This window comes from Carlito syrichta, unplaced genomic scaffold (genome assembly GCF_000164805.1).
Source record: "Carlito syrichta isolate Samal-C Ts95f unplaced genomic scaffold, Tarsius_syrichta-2.0.1 Scaffold309475, whole genome shotgun sequence".
NCBI classification, from domain to species: domain Eukaryota; kingdom Metazoa; phylum Chordata; class Mammalia; order Primates; family Tarsiidae; genus Carlito; species Carlito syrichta.
In genome coordinates, this window is record NW_007253571.1 from 192,290 (window position 1) to 213,466 (window position 21,177).

The 21,177-nt window shown below is 40.7% G+C and overlaps 1 protein-coding gene across 1 annotated transcript in view; it reads left to right on the plus strand.

Moving 5' to 3' along the window:
- Positions 1-967: 967 nt before the first annotated feature.
- LOC103269747 (zinc finger protein 28 homolog) overlaps positions 968-21,177 on the plus strand; it is an 87,864-nt gene continuing 67,654 nt past the window's right edge. The window contains exons 1-4 of the mRNA XM_021717219.1: positions 968-1,114; positions 1,180-1,350; positions 5,045-5,171; positions 6,285-6,380. Of these exons, the coding sequence (XP_021572894.1) occupies positions 968-1,114; positions 1,180-1,350; positions 5,045-5,171; positions 6,285-6,380 (541 nt within the window). The remainder of the gene's footprint in view (positions 1,115-1,179; positions 1,351-5,044; positions 5,172-6,284; positions 6,381-21,177) is intronic.

Sequence of the window (21,177 nt, forward strand, 5' to 3'; positions counted from 1 at the left end):
CGATTTATTATAGAGATGAGGTCCTGCAAAGTTGCCCAGATGGGTCTCGAAACCGCAGCTCAGGCAATTCACTCACTCAGCCTCCCAAAGCGCGGGATTACAGGCTGAGCCACGGAGCCCGGCTGAGACTTCTTTGTATAATAAATCAAAAATTAGCCAGTCATTGGAGCGCATGCCTGTAGTTCCAGCTACTTGTAAGGCTGAGGCAGAAGGATCATCAGAGTTTCGCATATCAAGACTGCAGGGGCACAATCACGGACAATAGAGTGAGACTCCAACTAAAAAAAAAAAAAAAAAGGCCCACTTGATACGTGCCTGGGAGTGGGATTTTCCTTTACTCTAAGCAAATTCCAAATGACCCCATAATTACTCTCCCTCATGCTCAAAATCCACCTCCACAATTGAGTCAATGATGTTGACATTTCCAGGAAGCCGCATCCCGTGATCCTTGGCAAAGCAATGAAGCTCTGGTGGGATCTGGATGAGGATTTCTCGCAAAGTGGCTGGACTGGACTCTGGTTGGAGAGAGCAGAAGGAAGAGCAGCAATGAGCAGTGCCTGGACCTCAACCCGTCACCAAGTGGTTTAGGAAGCAGGTGGCTCCTGGGATAAGGAGGAGGCCAGTGGTCTGGAACGACCCTGGTGCTGGTGGAGAAGATTCTGAGCTGTGCAGGGATGACAGAGGTTAAGCCCGCCCCACGTGGGCCTGGAACATGTGTATTGGAGCGTCACCTAGTCATCCCCACTGCCCATCCCATCGTGCTCCTCATGATCCTCTCCGAACTCACTCCCCATGGTGACCTGATGGCAGGAAGTCAGTGGCCAGCAGGACTTTGATGGGACGAGAGGCACCACCCTTTCCTGCCCTCCTTGAGTGATCACCACCTGCAACCAGCGCAGACTGGGATGGAGTCCTGCAGGCCAGCGACCCATTCACCAAGCGCCGTTCCTATGACAGAGTTCCCAGAATGCCCTGCGAGGGCACTCCACCCCAGCCCCGGGGCATGCCGGAATTGTCTGGCAGCACAGAGACCAGCCCAGAAGTCATTCAGACGCCAGAGTTCCCAGCATGTGCTGCGAGGCACCGCACATTCCGCTCCTCACCCCAACTTCCGGTGCAAGGAGGCAACTCAGCCTTACATTGCTGCAAGCAAAAACGTGTTTTTCTTGCCTCCCGCAGCCCCGTCTGATCGCATCTCCTGTCAATCAAGATCAGAGAGGTGGGGTGCGGAGCCTCATCCAATCAGCGGATGCTGACTCGGAAACTGTCCAATCAGAGCATAGCCGGAAGAGAGAGGGCGGCTTCCGAGCGCTCGCCGGGCTTTTTGTATCTTGCACCTGCGGAAATGCTGTATCGTCTCTGAAAGAGCTGTGTGTTTTCGCTTTAATCATTGTTGCCCTGTGACCAGCAGGTCCTGGGAGTCCGTAGGGAGGACGCCTGGACACCCTGAAGACAGGAGGTGATGAGTATTCCAGCGGGTGAGAGGGGGGAGCGGGGATGGACCCGGATGACGCGGCTGTGCCTGGACCGGCCTCCCCCTCAGTTCCGAGCCTGGACCCGTCCCCGCCGGTGTCTCGGCTCGGTCCCCTCGGCGCTAGGCTGGGACCCTGGTGTCCTTTCCCAGAGGCGACCTCACCCACCTAACCCTCTCCAAACAGCCTCACTCTCCAGGAGTTCGAGACTCGGGAGCGCCTTCGGGAGGAACTGACCCTCGTGGGAGGCCCATGGGAGGAGGGGGAAACTGGTCCAGGCACCGTCGCTCTCTCCTCCTCAAGGTTAAACGGAGGCTGCACCACAGCCAAAGTGGTTCCCTAAGGCTAACAGTGGATTGTGAGTACAGAAGTCCCAGCCAGATCTCGTGTTGTGGGATCCCTGGAGAGACTGGGAGGGAAGGCTTTGAGAAGGGGCAGGAGGAAGCCGACCATAGGCAATTGCTGGTGGGTGACAGCTTGGCCTCTCCTGATTTGGACTATCCAGACGGAAATTCCCGGGTTATGTCATCAGGATCCTTAGCAGTTGATGTCACCAGGGGCAAACCCTGTTCTGCTTGTAGCAAGATAGTAAGTCAAGGCAAGGAGTTGGGGCAGGGTCTGTGACTTTATTGAAGAGGGACATAAAACCAAGAAGATGAGGGGTCGGTGTCCTAAAGACCCCTCTTGGGTCGTGTGTGCTTTTTAAAATGTTTATCCAGGCTGGGTGGCAGAGCGGGAAGCAAGATCAGGAGGTGGCTTAGACCTGCTGCCATTTGGGCAATGAGAGGAGTCCTGGAAAGTGGTGAATTCTCTTTCTTCTTGGTTCACAGTCTCCTCGTTCCTTTATTTAAAAAAATAGAGTTAGTGCCCCTACTCCCACTTTCCCAGTTAGTCTGGACAGCTGCAGACTTGTACCTACTTTATCTTGCCAGCATCTCAATATTATTTTATTTGTGTGCAAGCTCGCAACAGGCCAGAGATCCCCCCTCAGTCTAAAACAGAGCTATGTCAGATGTTTGACAGTTGATTGTGCCATTTGCGGCTGATTAACTCTAATTTTTTTTTTTTAACTTGGAATCTCACCCTCACCCATGCTGGAGTGCAGTAGCAATCTCATGGCCACCACAGCCTCCACTTGCTGGGTTCTGGTGATCCTTCTGCCTCAGCCTTTCAAGTACTTGGAACTACAGGCACATGCCATCATGCCAGGCTAACTTTTTAATTTATTGTAGAGATGAGGTCTTGCCAACTTTTCCAAGCTGGTCTCTAGCCCGTGGGCCCAGGCAATCCTTTCATGTTGTCCTCCCAAAGTGCTGGGATTATAGGAATGAGGAACCACACCCAGCCCATTTTTATTTTTTAAAATTAGTAATTTTCAAGAAATCAATTTCAGATTGGCAACTGGTTACTGGGCACATTTACACACATCACTGTTGTTGAAGGGACAAGGCAGAAATGATTTCTGTCCTCTTGATGATCTTACACTTGTGAAGGAAGTAAAACTATCCCAAAGGACAAGGTAAACCCACCTCAGGGACATGGTGGAAGAATCCACAAATCAGAGGGCACCTCAGGCACACAGGAGACTAAGTGTAGGGACTTCCAAGAATGTGGTAAGATTGATTAAAAATAAATACATTCAATGTAATTTTAAAATTAATAAAGGCATATTTTCAACATGTAGGCGTGACTTGTTTAGATAATCTCTCCTAAGAAGAAATCCCAGAGAAGTAGGAGGAAAAGAAAAAAATGGCTGGTTCTCAGGTAAATGTGCCCAGGGCAGAGAAATGTCTATGTTTAAAAATTGCAAAACTTCCTACTGCCCTTGTGATGGTCCTGCCTAATAAGTCTGTTTCAATTATTCTCCTTCCTGTTATTTTCAATGGGTCTGTTGGACACTGCTCACTACATAGTCTCCTCTGTTCTCTTCTTCCATACTGCTTAGATACCATGAACTATTCTCACCATGAATCTATGACCTGCAGTATTTAAAATGTTCCCTTGTGACTGGGGAACATGGGAAGGCACGGATACCTAAGATTCCCACTGGCGATTGTAGATCTTCAGATCCTAGTTAAGGATGGGAACATGTAGTTTTATTTTCTTTTTTTTTTTGAGTTGGAGACTCCTCTGTCACCCAGACTGAAGTGTATAGGCACACTTATGGCCACAACAGTGGGCTCAGGTGATCTATCTGCCTCAGCCGCCCAAGTAGCTGGAAATACAGGAATGTACAACCATGTCCAACTAATTTTTTGATTTATTTTAGGGATGAGGTCTCAAGTTACCCAGGCTGGTCTCACACCCATGGGTTGAGGTAGTACATGCATCTCCCAAAGTGCTGAATTTATAGGATGGGCCAAGTGCCCAGCCAAAACAAGTACAATTAAGGTTCTGTCTGGATGCTCCATCAGCTCCCTGGAGAACATGGTTAATAAAATGCACATTTAAACAGGGTGGCAGTTACTATCCAGAATAACTCAGGAAATTCTGGAAAAGAATAATTAGAAGACACTTGCTCTCTGGGATGCTAAAAACAAGCAATATAAATATACTTTTGGAGATTGCTTGCTATGGGAAATACCTGTAGGCTGATTTCTGCATACAACATGTTTCTTTATTATTAAACTGAGTCTACAAATTCCTATATTGGTCAGGTGTGGTGGGTCAGCCTGTAATCCCAGAATTTTGGGAGGCTAAGACAAGAGAATTGCCTGATGCTGGGTTTGAGACCAGCCTGGCCACCTTGTGAGACCTCATCTCTACAACAAATCATAAAAACGAGCCAGGCATGGTTGTGTGCATCTGTAGTTTCAGCTACTTGGAAGGCTGAGGTGGAAGGATCACCTAAGTACAGTGGGTCAACACTGCAGTGGCCAGGAGCGTACCTTTGCACTCTAGCCTGGGCAACAAGAGTGAGACTCCATCTCAAAAAATAGTAATAAATTACTATATGTTGTGGCCAGTAAGATCTCAGTATGGATTTTGTGTTATACTTGTGTCCCTTGGCACCTGATAACAATTTGTCCCAACTACTTCGGAGGCTATGGAGAGTGCATTCTTTTACCCAGGAACTGGAGACTGTAATGAGCTGTGATTATGCCACTGCACCCTAGCATGGGAAAGAATGACACCCACCAACTGAAAAAAAGTGTAGAACCTCAAACTAACCCGATATCCCCTGAATCAAAATTTACATTTAAAAAAATGTTCAATTCATTGTTGTATATATTAAAACTTGATGAGGACCTTACAACTCACTGGTAATTTTCCACCCAAGCAAGTATATGCAAAGTATTCTGTGTGATGTAAATATCTCATCGAAAAATGTATGTGCCTATGTTGGTGTCCAAGTTTATGCTGTATCAGTCACAAGAGCAGAGTGTCCACACTGGCTGAGTGGATTTTATTTGAAATTCTTCTCAGACTTAATGCATTAGAGAATATTTCTGTGTTACAAATTATCTTATTGCATAATTCTAGTTGTCATATCACCTGCATCCTGTTCTCTTCACTCTGGCTTTACCTAGAAGCCATGGTCACTTGGCTTGTTTTGTGGTTGCTGTTTTTAGGGACTGTTGACATTCAGGGATGTGTCCATAGAATTCTCTGAAGAGGAGTGGGTATTCCTGGACCCCACTCAGCGGGTATTGTACAGGAATGTGATGTTAGAGAACCATAGAAACCTGGTTTTTCTAGGTAAGCACTGTCTTAAAACACAATCCCTATTTCGTATTAAGGATTTCATGGTCTTCCTTTGTAGAATGTTTTCTGGGAATTTCTGCTGTTTGCAAATGAGTTTTAGATTCCTGTTATCAAAGAAAAGTTGGTGATCTGTCTTAAAAAAATTAGAGAGGTTTCATTTTGACAAGAAGCATTCTCTATTTTATTTTTTATTTTATTTTTTTTTGAGTTGGAGTCTCACTCTGTCACCTAGACTGGAGTGCAGTGGCCATTCCCAGCCACCGCAGCCCTGACCTGCTGGGCTCTGGTGATCCTTCCACCTCAGTCTTTGAAGTACCTGGAATGACAGGTGCATGCTACCACACCCGGCTAATTTTTTATTTATTGTTGAGATGAGGTCTCATCAAGTTGCCCAGGCAGGTCTCGAACCCGTGGGTTCAGGCAATCCACTCACCTCGGTCTCTCAAAGTGCTGGGATTACAGGTTGAGCCACCGAGCCCAGCCAGCATTCTCTATTTTAAATTGACATGTGTCCTTCTCTCTATATTACTGGTAAGTGCAGAAACTTGGAGGCATAGAATATCATTGCTCACACATCATTCCAATTGCTGCCATAAGTTTGTGACTCACTAGTACTGATCTAAGAAGTAACAAATTTAAGGTCAGGTGTGGTGGCTAAAACCTGTAATTCCAGCATTTGGGGAGGCCATGGTGAGAGGATTGCCCGAGTCCATGGGTGTGAGAACAACCTGGGCAACTTGACCAGACCACATCTCTACAACAAATCAAAAAATTATCCACACATGGTAGCATGCACCTGTAGTTCTGGTACTTAGAAGGCCAAGGAGAAGTATCACCTGAGCCTAGCAGGTCAATGCTGCAGTGGCCATGAACATGCCACTGCACTCCATCCTGGGCATCAGTGAGACTCCAACTCAAAAACAAAAAACAAAACAAGAACCCACAAATTTAAAGTTCTGTCTGTATGTTCTAAAGGTTTTATTGAGGAACAGTATTTTGGGATAATTTTCTAGAATCTTGTATAATGTGTTTTCTACTGATCATAATACTAATTTTATAATTGAAGAATCCCAGCAAGATTCATGTTACAATTTTCTAATGAAACAGGACTTACTGCCTCTAAGCCTGACCTGATCACCTGTCTGGAGCAAAGGAAAGAGCCCTGGAAAATGAAGAAACACAGCACATCAGCCAAACCACCAGGTGGGTGGGAGTGAAAGAAGCAGATGATGCCGGTTTAGGAAGCAGAGCTTGAAATGTGGTTTGCAAAGGTGGTCTGATCCAATGGAAATGGTTTCTGAGAAGCCTGGGATTCTTTCTCTTGCTATCACAAAGGGATATCTCTTAATCCATGTTCTGAAATTCTCCAAAAACTCTGCTTCTTCAATGATCTCCTTTCAAGGTTACAGAGGAAATCAAAGTCTACTTAATGGTTTGTTTGGGACTGTATGAGTTGATTACCTTTCTGATGTTTTTGAAGATGTGCAAGTATCTGCTTATTTATTTAGAAAATCCATGTCAAACTATGTTTTAAGCTTACTTTTTTGTGTCATGTTGGAAGTAGGTGAGAGAGTGTTACTTGAGAAATTTTAAGGACTCTCTGGACAGATGTTTTTTACTCTTTGATTTTCTATCCTAGGGAGCTTTCCAATGTGATTTTATTTAAATTCATACTCCATAATTCTACCAGGACAAAAACTATCTCTCTTGATTGAATAAATCCTGTTATTTTACTTTAATTTGTCTAAGTATGGACTGAGATTGGTAATTTATTTCTACATATCTGAATTCTTAAGTATACTATATCACATAGAACATTAAAAACATATTTTAAACTCCCATGTTACCTTGAAATAAAAGTGCCCTCCAGCCTGGGTAACACAGTGAGACTCCAACTCAAAAAAAAAAAGTTTTAATAATTTTTATAATGACTCTACCAATTTTAAAATCATCAACTGTATACAGGATTTCCTTTTCTTCCAATTCCTATCAAAAGTTATCTCCTCATTAGCCATCCTAAAAGGTGTGAAATAGTATATCATTATTGTGTTTATTTGAAATTGCCTCTTTTTGTGATGCTGAGCACTGATTCTTATACCCGTTGACAATTTTTGTGTACTCATTGGATAAATAACTATTCATTTGGGGCTATTTTTTAGTCAGGTGATTAACATTTTCTTGTTGTTGCCTTTGATTTGTATAATTTTCTTGAATATTTTGGAGATTAACTTGTCATCAGGTATACGGATTGCAGATATTTTCTCTTGTTTTGTAAACCTTCTTCCTGTTCCCTTTACTGTGCAGAAACTTTTTAATCTGATATCTCCAACTTGGTTATATATGTGCTTTTCCTATCGTCAATAAAAGAATCATTACTCAGACCAATATCAATGTCAAGGATATCTTCCAAATCCTGATTAAGGTTTTCTTTTGTTTTACAAATCATGGTCTGTGTCACTCAGGCAGGAGTGTGGTGGCTCAAGTAAGGCCTCCTGAGTACTGGGATTACAGACTCGTGCCTACATGCCTAGCTTTTTTTTTTTAAAGCTCAAGTCTTGTCATACTGTATTGCCTAGGCAAGTCTTGAACTGCTGGGCTCAGGTGCTGACATTACAGACATGGATAACCTCATTCAGCTGATATTGGCTTATTTATGTTAACATAAGTCCACAAGAGCTATACTTACCATAACATATGACAAGATTTCTTTTTTAAAGGAAATTTTTACATTTTCTCTGTCCTTTCATTCTTTGAAGGATATTTAGGGTGCTTCCACCTTTTGACTTTTGTCAACAATAATGCCATAAACATGAATGTACACCTATCTTTTTCAGGTTCTGCTTTGTATCTTTGGAAAGATACCCAGAATTTGGATTGCAGGTCACAGGATTATTTTTAATTTCTTGAGGCATTTTTATATTACTTTTCATAGAGGCTGCATCATTTTCCCCCCACCAACAGTGCACAAGCATTCCATCATCTCTACATCCTCAATAGTATTTGTTATTTTGTTTGGTATTTTCTATCCTTCTGGGTGTAAGGTTTTATATTATTGGGCTTTTCCTTTACATTTCTCTGAGCATTTGTCATTTAAAAAATCTTTTGAAAGGCTTGTGTGTTACTTGTACGTCTTCTTTGGAGAAATGTCTGTTCATTTTTGTGTCCATGTTTCAGTTATGTTTTTTAATTTTTTTTATTAGGAGTTAAATATTTTGAATTTTAACTCCTATTACATGTTTAAATTTCCTAATAAATTTCTCATTTCTTAAGAGATGTTTTTCCTTCACTGAAGATTTTTTTTTTGAGTTGAACTCTCACACTGTCACTCAAATGGGAGTGCAGTGGCTGCTCCTAGCCACTGCACCCTCAACCTCCTGGGCTCCAGCCATCCTTCCACATCAGCCTTCCAAGTAGCTGGAACTACAGATGCGCGCTACCACACCCAGCTAATTTTTTAATTTTTTTTTTTTTTCTAATTTGAGGAGTTAGTTTTCTATTTTCATCAAAACTTATGCTTTTAGTGTCATCTAACAAAGCATTGTCATGGACAGTGTCTTAGCATCCATCTTATATTTGGTTCTAATACCTTTATGGCTTTTGTATTTAAGCATTTTAGAATTTTCTTTATTTTTCTGTTTTGTGGACAGCCAGTTTTCCAACACCATTTGGGAAGAAGCTTTGCTTCCCCTTGTGTTTCCATGTCAACTCTGTTAAAGACTATTTGTTCATATTCATAAGGATTTATATTGAGGTTTTGCATTTCGTTCCATTATATGTCTTTCTGCTTGCCAGTAGCACATATTTTATTCTCGTAACTTAGTCATATGTTTTAAAATCAGAATGTGTCATACCTGTATCTTATCCTTTATTGCTAATTTTTTAAGGTATTTATCGTTTCTTGAGATTCTGTGTAAATTCAGGATTAAAAAATATTTTTTTCAAAAAAAGTGTCACAGAAATAATCATAGGAATTACATTACCTGTATATCACTGTGGGTTGAATTGACATTTTTATGAAAATAATCTTCTGAATTCTGTTAGTTTTTCTTTCTTTTTTTTTTTTTTTGAGTTGGAGTCTCTTTCTGTTGCCCAGACTGGAGGGCAGTGGCCGCTCCCAGCCACCACAGCCTTGCCTGCTGGGCTCCGGTGATCCTTCCGCCTCCGCATTCCAAGTAGCCGGAACTACAGGCATACCCTACCATGGCCGGCTGATTTTTAGATTTATTGTAGAGATGAGGTCTCGCAGCCCAGGTGGGTCTCGAACCCACGGGCTCAGGCAATCCACTCACCTCAGCCTCCCAAAGGCACGGGTTTACAGGCTGAGCCACCGAGCCCGGCTTTCTGTTGGTTTTTCAACATCTTCCATGTACAGTGAAATTATCATGGCTTAAAAGCAGTCAACTTCCTTGTCTCAGACAACACTTCCTCTTCAGTCTACTTATTAGCTGGAATAACAGGCATTTTTTTTGTTTTGTGGATTGAAGTCTTGCTATGTTGCCTAGACTGGTCTCGAGCTCTAGGGCTCAAGTGATTCACTTACCTCCACCTCCAAATGTGCTGGGATTACATGCATGATCCACCACATACAGCCTAAATCTTCTGACTTTTGAGATTGTGTTGTTTAATTTGCAAGTATTTTTTATTTCATTGTAGTTTTCCGATATTTAATTTTCAGTTTTACTTCCTTATGGTGAGAAGTAAATACATTGTATAATTTCAATCTTTTTCTTTGTGGAATTTTAGTCTCACTCCTTCACCCTGGCTGGAGTGCAGTGGCACACTCACGATCACCCTGGGATCGCCTTGCTTGGCATCGGCAATCCTTCCTCTATCTTACTGCTTTCCTTTGTGTTTTCTTTTACTTTTATTTTGGTGACAATATGCCTGATTACATTTTTATTATCTTTTGAGTACCTTCTATGGGTATTTTCTTTGTGATATTTGTGACAAGTGTAGAGTGCATAACACATATTTAAGTTACACCAATATATCTTAATATAATAACAAGTTAACCAGGCACAGTGGCTCACTCCTGTAATCCCATCACTTTAGGAGGCTGTGGTGGGAGGATTGCCTGAGTTCAGGGATTCACAACCAGCCTTGCAACACAGAAAGAACTTGACTATACAATAAATCTAAAAGTTAATCTAGAGTGTTGGTATGTGCCTGTGGTTCCAACTACTTGGAAGGCTGAGGAGGAAGAATCACCTGAGCCCAGGAAGTCGAGGCTGAGATGACCGTGAGCATGCCATGGCATTCCAGCATGCGTGACAGTGTAAAATTACAGTAAAAAAAAATCAAAACAGGTTAACTTTCATTGCATGCAAAATATCTCTTTTTTCCTTTTCCCCTTATTTATGCATTTATGCATTTATGTATTTATTTATTTATTTTTGGTATGGATTCTCATTCTGCCACCCAGGCTGGAGTGTGACTTGATCATGGTCACTTCAGCCTCAATCTGCTGGACTTAGGCACTCCTTTTTTTTTGCCAGAACTCACTCAGTCACCTTGGCTAGAGGGTAGTGGCATGCCCACCGAAACCCCAGTGTCAACTTGCAAGGGCAATCCTTCATACTCAGGCTTCCAAGTAGCCAGAAGTACAGGCATATGCTACCATTCCAACTAATTTTTTAATTTGTAGAGATGAGGTGTCACCAAGTTGCCCAGACTCAGACAATCCACTTGCCTCAGCCTCCCAAAGTGCTGGGATTACAGGCTGAGACTCTGAGCCCAGCGAGGCAATCCTTTTGCCTCAGCCTTCCCTGTAACTGGAACTACTAGGAACGCTCTATGATGCCCAGCTCATATTTTGATTTATTGGAGAGACGAGGTCTCACCAAGTTTCCCATACTGGTCTCAAATCTGTGGGCTCAGACTATCCTCTCACCTCAGTCTCCCAAAGTGCTCACAGCATAAGTGAACACTATCACTGTACACCTCCTGTCACTTTATTAATTTCACAAAAATATACATTTTATTTTGTAAGTCTATTAAGAAAGATGTGTTCAAATTTTATGTTTTAAAAATTCTATAGAAGATTATGAGAATTTTAGACACCATCATTGTGAGAGCATTTTCTATTTGAATATATGGTATCTTTAATAGAGCTGTCTATTTTTATAGACTTAATGATGCTGTTCACCATTGTTTTTTTTGCAAAGAGAAAAATTCCCTTGAGCATTTCTTGTAGGGCTGTTTTACTGGAGACAAACACCCTCAGTTTTGCATTTTTTGGCAAATCTTTATTTTCCCTTATATTTCAAAGGCAGTTTTTCTGATCTTGTACCATTGGGTCCATATCTGTAAATTCTGACTCTGAATTCAGCCAGTGAGGAATCAAAAATATTTTGAAATCCCAGAACATGGCAGACTGAAAAAAGTCGATTTCCTGACCTGCAGGTTTGAGACCAGCCTGGTCAACTTGGTGAGCCCTTGTCTCTACAATAAATAAAAAGTGAGGTAGTCATGGTAGCTCATGCCTGTACTGTTAGCTACTTGGAAGGCTGATGCAGAAGAATCATCAGAGCCCAGCAGTCCATGGCTGCAGTGGACATGAGCATACCACTGCACTCAAATCTGGGTGACAGAGTGAGATTCCAACTCAAAAAAAAAGAAAAGAAAAGAAAATGAAAGATAGAAAAAATAGGTTTTTGCATCCAGTCATCAGGATATTTGTCTGCTTGATATGGTTCAATAAGCCCAATTGTCTATATACATTTTATATTATACTTATTCATTTTGTATTTCTATCTCAATATTTATAGATCAATATTTATAAATAATTTTATATTTTTCTGCTTGTTTATGACTAGTATGTCCCTGTAGTTAATTTTTAAAATTCAATTATTGTATTTTTCAGCTTTACTGTTTTATTGATTTCTTTTTCATAGTTTCACTCAATATTGATATTCTGAATTTCTTCATATGTAATTTCTATTTTTTGTTCTGTTTGTGTTCTGTTTTACTTATTGAGCATTTTTAAGAGGGTTATTTTGAGGTTTTTATTTCTTTAGGGTAGATTTATATAAATTCTTTTGTTTCTTCAACTGGGATGTGTTTCATGTATATATTTGGAAATTCAAAACTCAGTTGCTCATTCCAGTAATTAATAGCCTAGCTTTTTACAAGCAACGGCCAATATTGATCAGTTGGGGTATAGATTGTGGTTGCTCCTTAAATATAATGTCAGGATGTGTTGACTCTCTTTTCTGAGTTCCAAAGCTTGTACTCTGTTTAATTTTTAGGTCCCATAATCATTGCTACCCTAGTATACTGTCTGTGGTATTAAAGTATTTCTGGTGTTGTTAAAAAAAACATTAATTTTTAACTCAATAGACAGAAATCTGTCAACCATAATATGTCCTCATTTTCTTCAGGACTCCATGTCAGTGTGACAAAAACCATTCGGTAGACATCTCCACAAAATGCCAAACCTGAAAATAAGAGCCATTCTTCTAGATTGCTCCAGAAAGATATGTGGATCATTGGAGTTTTCTTCTGAGCCCATTTTCCTATTCTGGGGAAGAGGAGACAATGTGATAGAGGTCTCCCAGCCATGTTTGGTCACCTTTCTGGAAAAAAACAAAGAGTGCTGGAATATAAAGGGAGTGGAGACTATAGTCATACACTCATGTAGATGTGAATACTTGTGCCATGACACAGATGAGAATTCTAAATGTCCAAGAAGGAGCCAGACTTTAAAATGTGGATTGGGAAGCTCTGCTCCAATAAGACTAATTTTGAGAAGCCTAGGTTTCTATTGCTGACACAGAGAGATGTCTCTTATTTACCCTTAGGCTCTTCAATCCTTCATTTTCACTTTCCTTTTCAGTACACTTGCAGCACATTCAGAGTAAGAACCAAAGTTCTCATGTCTTGTGAGGGACTGCATGATCTGAGTCATCATCCGTTGCTTTGGGGGTTTCAGGAAACTCTGGACATATTTAAAGTGATTCCTCTTCTATGTCATTTTAAATTGAAAAACATCTCCATTTTCCCAAGTGAAGGTGACCATGTTATACTTTCTTATCTATGAGTGCAATGTTTTTTGATTTACAGGAATGAGGACATGCAGGATTTTTTTTCCCCCGAGTTGGAGTCTTACTCTATCACCCTGGCTTGAGTGCAGTGTCATTCTAATGACCTCCATAGATTCACTGCTGGGCTCAGGCAGTCCTTCCATATCAGCCATTCAAGTTGCTGGAACTACAGGCATGTGCTGCCATGCCAAGCTTACATTTTTATTTATCATAGATACAAGGTCTCGCCAAGGTGCCCAGACTGGTCTTGATCTCCTGAGCTCAATCAGTACTCTCACCTTGGTCTCCCATTGTGCTAGGATTACAGACTTGAACCACTGTACCAATCTCATGCAGTATTTGTATGTATGTGCCTGGCTACTTCAGTTAGCATAATGCCTTACAATTCATCCATAAAGTTGAAATTACAGGATTCTTTAATTTTTTTGGCTGAATCATATGCTATTATGTATATATATATATGTTATTTTCTTAATTAACACAGAATCCAAAATATTTAGGTAGTTTTGAAGCTTGGCCATCTTGACAAAAATGCAGCAATGCACATAGGTGTCTGATACTTTTTGATACTGATTTTATTTCTTTGGTTATATACCCAGAAAAGGGATTTCTGTGTTATGTGAGAGTGTATTATTATTTCTGAAGAATGTTCATAATGATTTTTATATGAGTCTACCAATTGTAAACTCACCAAGAATGTATAGGATTTCTTTTTCTTCACATCTTTATCAAAAGTTATCTCTCTTCTGGTTAATGTTTGCCATTCTAACAGGTGTGAGATAATATCATCATTATGTTTATTTTATTTTATTTATTTATTTTTTTTTTGGAGTTGGAGTCACTCTGTTGCCCAGACTGGAATGCAGTGGCTGCTCCCAGCCACCATAACCTTGACCTGCTGGGCTCCAGGGATCCTTTTGCCTCAGCCTTCAAAGTAGCTGGAACTACAGGCACGCACTACCATGCCCAGCTAAGTTTTTTGATTTATTGTAGAGATGATGTCTTGCCAAGTTGCCCAGGTGGGTCTCGAACCCACAGGCTCAGGCAATCCACTCACCTCAGCCTCCCAAGGCATGGGATTACAGGCTGAGCCACCAAGCCTGGCTGTGTTTATTTTAAATTGCCTTTATTGGTCATGTTCATTGTCATCTCATATCCTTGTTGGCAATTTGTATGTACTCATTGGATAAATACCTATTCATTTGGTGCTATTTTTTATTCAAGTGATTGTCATTTTCTTGTTTTTGCCTTTGGTTTCTATAATTTTCTTGTATATTTTGAATAATAACATTTGATCAAGTATCAAGTATATGGTTTGCAGATGTTTTCTCTTGTCCTGTGAGCCTTCTTGCTTTTCCCCTTATTAGCAGAAGCTTTTCAGGTGGATGTCTCCAACTTGTTTATATTTACTTGTATTCCTGTAGTAATAAAACAATTATTACTGGGAACAATATCCATATCAAGGATATTTTCCCAATCCTTTTTATGGTTTTGTTTTATCAGTCATGTTCTCTGTCCCCCAGGCAGGAGTGTGGTGGCTCAAAGAAAGTTCGCTACAGTCTTAAGCTCCTTGGCTTAGGTGATCACTCAACTTCCATCTCCTCAGTACTGGGATTCCAGTTAGCCCAAAACTTTCATAATAGCTTGTCTGACTTTATGTTTGTGTTTTTTGTATTTTTCTTCATTTTATTTGGAAATTTCTCAGTATTTTTGTAATTTGCAAATCCACAAATTATTGTTGTACCCTTAATTGAGTCATTAATCCTGATTCATTCTATGCCTTGGCATACTTTCTTTGAATGGGGTATTTGAAATTCAAAGATATACATGTCATAATATCTGTGAAGTTGCTTTGTCTAGATTAATGTGACACCAATCACTAAGTTAGAGATTCTAGGAGATTTTCATTCCTGATCTTAGGATGTGTCTTCTCTGTAAGTTGGGACAGAAACCAGCCTTTGGGTAAGCCCACATAGGGCAGAATTGTGGACTCATGCTCCACTCTTCTGTTTATTCCTTGAGGAAGAAATCAAAAATTGGAATGTGTAATTTGATTGCATCATGCTGTATTGTGAAGGAAGAGAGATTATGGTGGCAAAATTACTAAACATCCTCTTACATGTAACTTGTTTTAACACTGGACTCAGTGGGGATTCTGTAAAGTCTTAGCTGTTTTTTGAGTTCTCACACAGGCAATGTGGTAAGTATTTTCTTAAGTACATATATTTATGAAGGAGTAGAAACCAGTGATTTGTACTCACCATAGTACATATGTCCTTAGCATGGTATATTATTATGTTGATTTTTAAAGGTTATTAACCAGAGTCTAGAACGTGGAATAATTTTTTTATTCCATTGTTTTCAGCTGTGACTTCTCATTACACTGAAGTCCTTTTGCCACAGAAGAGCATAGAAGACTCACCTACAAAGGTGCCAGAGGGAAAATATGGAAAATTTGGCCTTAAGAACTTATGCTTCAAAAAATCTTGGGAAAGTGTGCATGAGGGTGTAGGGCAGATAGATAACCATTACAGATGTAACAAGAGTAGGAAAGTCTTTCATCAACATTCCAAATTTGTTATCCACCAGAGTATCCATATTTCTGAAATGGCTTTCAAATATGAATATGGCAAAACATTAAACCGGTCCTTGAAATGTAGTCAACATCAAAAAAATTCTGGAGGACATGTACACAATATATGTGGGAAAGCATTTAGAAAATCATCTTATCTAAATAGACATGAAAGAATCCATAGGGGAGAGAGAGCCTTCAAAAGTGAAAAATATGGCAAAGTCCTTACCCATTATTCATGTCATTCACAACAGCAGAAAATTCATAGTGGAGAGAAACTCCATAAATATGAAGAATGTGATAAAGCCTTTACTAGGTATTCACATCTTATTCGCCATCAGAGAATCCATACTGCACATGAACCCTACAAATGTCAAGTATGTGACAAAGCCTTTCATCAGTACGCAAATCTTATTCAACATCAAAGATACCATACTGGAGAGAAACCCTACAAATATGAAGAATGTGACAAATCCTCTCATATTCATTCTTACCTTTCTCATCATATTACCATCCATAGTGGAGAGAAACCCTACAAGTGTGAAGAATGTGGCAAAGCCTTTTGCTGGCCCTCAGGTCGTGTTAGCCATCAGAGTATCCACACTGGAGAGAAACCCTACAAATGTGAAAAATGTGGCAAAGCCTTTTGTTGGCACTCACGTCTTAAACACCATCAGAGTATCCACACTGGAGAGAAACCCTACAAATGTGAAAAATGTGGCAAAGCCTTTCGCTTTCATTCATACCTTGCTCGTCATATTACCATCCATAGTGGAGAGAAACCCTACAAATGTGAAGAATGTGGCAAAGCCTTTCACTATCATTCATACCTTGCTCGTCATATTACCATCCATAGTGGAGAGAAGCCCTACAAATGTGAAGAATGTGGCAAAACCTTTTATTGGCACTCACGTCTTATACAACATCAGAGTATCCACACTGGAGAAAAACCCTACAAATGTGAAAAATGTGGCAAATCCTTTTGCTCTCATTCATACCTTGCTCATCATATTACCATCCATAGTGGAGAGAAACCCTATAAATGTGAAGAATGTGGCAAAGCCTTTTATTGGCACTCACGTCTTACACAACATCAGAGTATCCACACTGGAGAGAAACCCTACAAATGTGAAAAATGTGGCAAAGCCTTTCGCTTGAAATCATGTCTTAGTCAGCATCAGAGTATCCACACTGAAGAGAAACCTTACAAATGTGAAGAATGTGGCAGATCCTTTCGCTCTCATTCATACCTTGCTCGTCATGTCACCATCCATAGTGGAGAGAAACCCTACAAATGTGAAGAATGTGGCAAATCCTATCATACTCGTTCTTTCCTTTCTCAACATATTGCCATCCATAGTGGAGAGAAACCCTATAAATGTGAAGAATGTGGCAAAACCTTTTATTGGCACTCACGTCTTAAACAACATCAGAGTATCCACACTGGAGAGAAACCCTACAAATGTGAAAAATGTGGCAAAGCCTTTCGTTTGCAATCATGTCTTAGTCAGCATCAGAGTATCCACACTGAAGAGAAACCCTACAAATGTGAAGAATGTGGCAAATCCTTTCATACTCATTCTTACCTTTCTCATCATATTACCATCCATAGTGGAGAGAAACCCTACAAATGTGAAGAATGTGGCAAAGCCTTTTGCTGGCCCTCAGTTCTTATTAGCCATCAGAGTATCCACACTGGAGAGAAACCCTACAAATGTGAAAAATGTGACAAAGCCTTTCGTTTGCAATCATGTCTTAGTCAACATCAGAGTATCCACACAGAAGAGAAACCCTACAAATGTGAATAATGTGATAAAGTTTTCCGCTGTCATTTATATCTTACTCGACATACGGTGATCCATACTGGAGAGAAACCCTACAAATGTGAAATATGTGGAAAACCTTTGACTCCCATTCACTACTTGCTCAACATGTCCAGATCCATACTGTTGATAAACCCTACAAATGTGAAGAGTGGCAAAGCCTTTTGCTCTCATAAAGGATTTGCTGGACATAAGACCATCCATACTTGGGAGAAATTTTACAAGTGTAAAGAATGTGGCAAAACCGTTCACTCTAACAATGAATTTGCTAGACATTTGACCATCCTTAATGGAGAGAACACTACAAATGTGAAATATGTGGAAAAGCCTTTCACTCTCATTCTCTACTTACTTGACATGTCAAGATCCATACTGTTGAGAAACCTTACAATTATGAAAACTGTGGCTAATCTTTTAGCACTTATAAAGGATTTGCTGGACATAAGACAATCCATACTGGAGAGAACCCTACAAATATGGACAAATGTGGCAAAGTCTTTTGCTGTCATATGATTTGCTATACGTATGAGTAGCCACACTGCAGAGAAACTCTGCAAATGTAAAGAATGTGGCAAAGTCTTTTGCTCTCATAAAGTATTTACAGAACATAAGACCATACTGGAGAGAAACCCTACATATGTGAAGAATGACTCATCTCAAGCCTCTGGGCTCAGGCAGTCTTCTCATTTCCACCTGCCAAAGTACTGGGATTACTGGCAAGAGCCACCATACCTGGATTAATCACTTATATTATAGACTCTAAATGTATCCAAGTCCCTGCAAAATGAATGATCTTGGTTTCTTGCTTTTTTATTATTATTCAGAGTCTCACTCCGTCACCCAGGCTGGAGTTCAGTGACACTCTTGTGGTCACCACAACCTCAACCAGCTGGGCTAAGATGATCCTTCCACCATAGCCTCCAAGTAGCTGGAACTGCAGGCATGTGCCAACCTGCCCGGCTAATTTTGGATTTATTGTAGTGATGAGGTCTGTTCAAGTTACCCACTCTGGTCTCGAATCCATGGGCTCAGGTACTCTTCTCACCTCAGCTCTCCAAAGTGCTGGGATTATAGGCATGAGACAACTGTGCTCAGCCTAGAGGACCATTTTTACAACCCTAGTAAGTATCGCTGCATCATATTTTTTTCACCAGCAGATGCACTATATTGACTGTCATTGTAGAAAATGGTGTCAGAGGCTCCTGGAAGGTTGAGGAGGAAGGATTGCCAGGGCCCGGGAAGTCCATAAGCATGAGTGTGCTAAGCTACTCCAGCCTAGGAAACAGTGAGGCTCTGACTCAAAAAAATAAAATTAAAATAAACAGAAAAAGAACATGGTTTCAGTACCCCACAATATATTGTAGACAAAAATAAATAAAAGAAAAGAAAATTGAAGTCTCTCATCTTTCCTTGTCAGATAAACTGAGAGAAACCCAAATGCTGCCACTTGGCAAATGTTTGACAAAATGTTTCTCTGGTGCCAGAAGCATTGGCATCACTTGTGAGCTTGTGAGAACTGCAGAAAGTCAGAGCATGCACAGTTGCTGATGCTTCTCATTCCAGCATGTTATGAAGTTGAGGCAGGAGGATAAATTGAGACCAAGAGTTTGAGACCAGCCTGGGCAGTATAGCCAGCCATCATCTCTACCCCAACTCAAAAAAGTTAGCTCAGTGCGGTTGTGCATTCCAGTAAACCCATCCACTGAGGAAGCTGCGTAGAATAGATCTGTTCAGCCAAGGAGGTAGAGGCTATATTGAACTGTGATTCAGTAACTGCATGCTAGAGTGAATGAGAGACCCCCAACTCAAAAAAAAAAAGGCAGAATCTCAGGTTTTACCCCAGATCTCCCGAATCAGATTTTGCTTTTTAACACTATTAAGTTCCTTGTACACATTAAAATGTGTGGGTTCTTTTAACTATTAATTTTTAATCTGAGTGATATATACTACTTATCCTGTATGATGAAAATATAGCCCTCCAAAATGTACGTGACAGTTTTTGCCTGAATTTTATATCGTACCATTCACAAAAGTGTAGTATCTGCACTAGCTGTGTGAATTCTATTTCATTCCATTTCCTCAAAGTCAAAGAATACATTAGCGAATATTTCTGTGTTAAAAATGACTTTATTCGATATTCCCATTGTGATAGAAGCTAGAACAATTAACAATTCTGCAGTTAACAATTCTGCCCGTGTTCCTTTGATAAGTGTGCTTTGTTCTTGATTTCAGTTGGCATTCAGGTATGTGGCCATGGAATTCTCTACAGAAAAGTAGAAATGCTTAGGCCCCTGCCCAGCAGATTATGTCCAGGAAGGTGATATGAGAAAACCATAAAAATGTGGTTTACCTGACTGAGGAAAACCACAACACACAACATTTTTTTTTTTTTTTTGAGTTGGAGTTTCACTGTGTCACCCAGACTGGAGTGCAGTGGCCGCTCCCAGCCACCGCAGCCTCGACCTGCTGGGCTCCGGCGATGCTTCCGCCTCAGCCTTCCGGGTAGCCAGAATTACAGGCACGTGCTACCACGCCCGGCTAATTTTTTGATTTATTGTAGAGATGAGTTCTCGCCTGCCCAGGTGGGTCTCGAACCCGCGGGCTCAGGCAATCCACTCACCTCAGCCTCCCAAAGGCGCGAGATTACAGACTGAGCCACCAAGCCCGACTACACAATATTTATTGCATACAAATGATTTCATATCTTTTCCTTGTAGAAAAATCACATTCTAATAGAAATGCAAGGATTATTAGAAACATACTGTCATCACATTAAAACATTACATCATGATCAAGTATGCTTTATGGTAGAATGAAGTGAGATTCCTCTTTCGGGAATCCATCAATGTTATTACTTACATTAATACAATCAACAGGGGGCTGATTTCAAACCTGCAGTCTCAGGCAAATCACTTACCTCAGCCTCCCAAAGCACTGGGATTATATTCTCAGCCACTAAGGCTGGCCTAGAGTCTTTAGTATTCTGATAAGCGAGGAGATCATCTGGATTTGTGGATCTCTCACATCTGTGTACATTTCTCTATTTATTTGCACTTTTTTTTTTAAGCAGAATTTATTGAGAGAACAGAAAAGCTCCCACAGTGGGAGGGGACCAGAAGGGGTTGCCCTCCACTCTCTTTTGAAACAGGAGCATGCATGGAGCCTAATTTCTTTTTTTTTTGCTTCTCTACTTATTTTTACTATTTATTCTTTAGGGCTGCTGGTACTTGGGTGTTGCAAAGGCCAGTTTGTTCAACATGTCACGGGTGGATGTGGATTTTCCCATCAGGGCAAAAAGTGGACTCACCTTGAAACTACTCGCTGTGTACTTTGGAGTGTTTTGCAGTCCTTGCAGATTGGGATGGAGTCCTGCAGCACAGCGACCAAGCCAGCAGTCGCCATTTCAATGCCTAGATTTGCAGCATGCTCTGCGATTCACACCACATTTTGCTACTCACTCCAATATTCGGTGCAGGGAGGCAACTAAAACTTAAACTTAAAATGTTACAAGCAAAAAAACTGCTTTTCTTTTTTTCTTGACTCCAGCAACCCCATCTATTCTC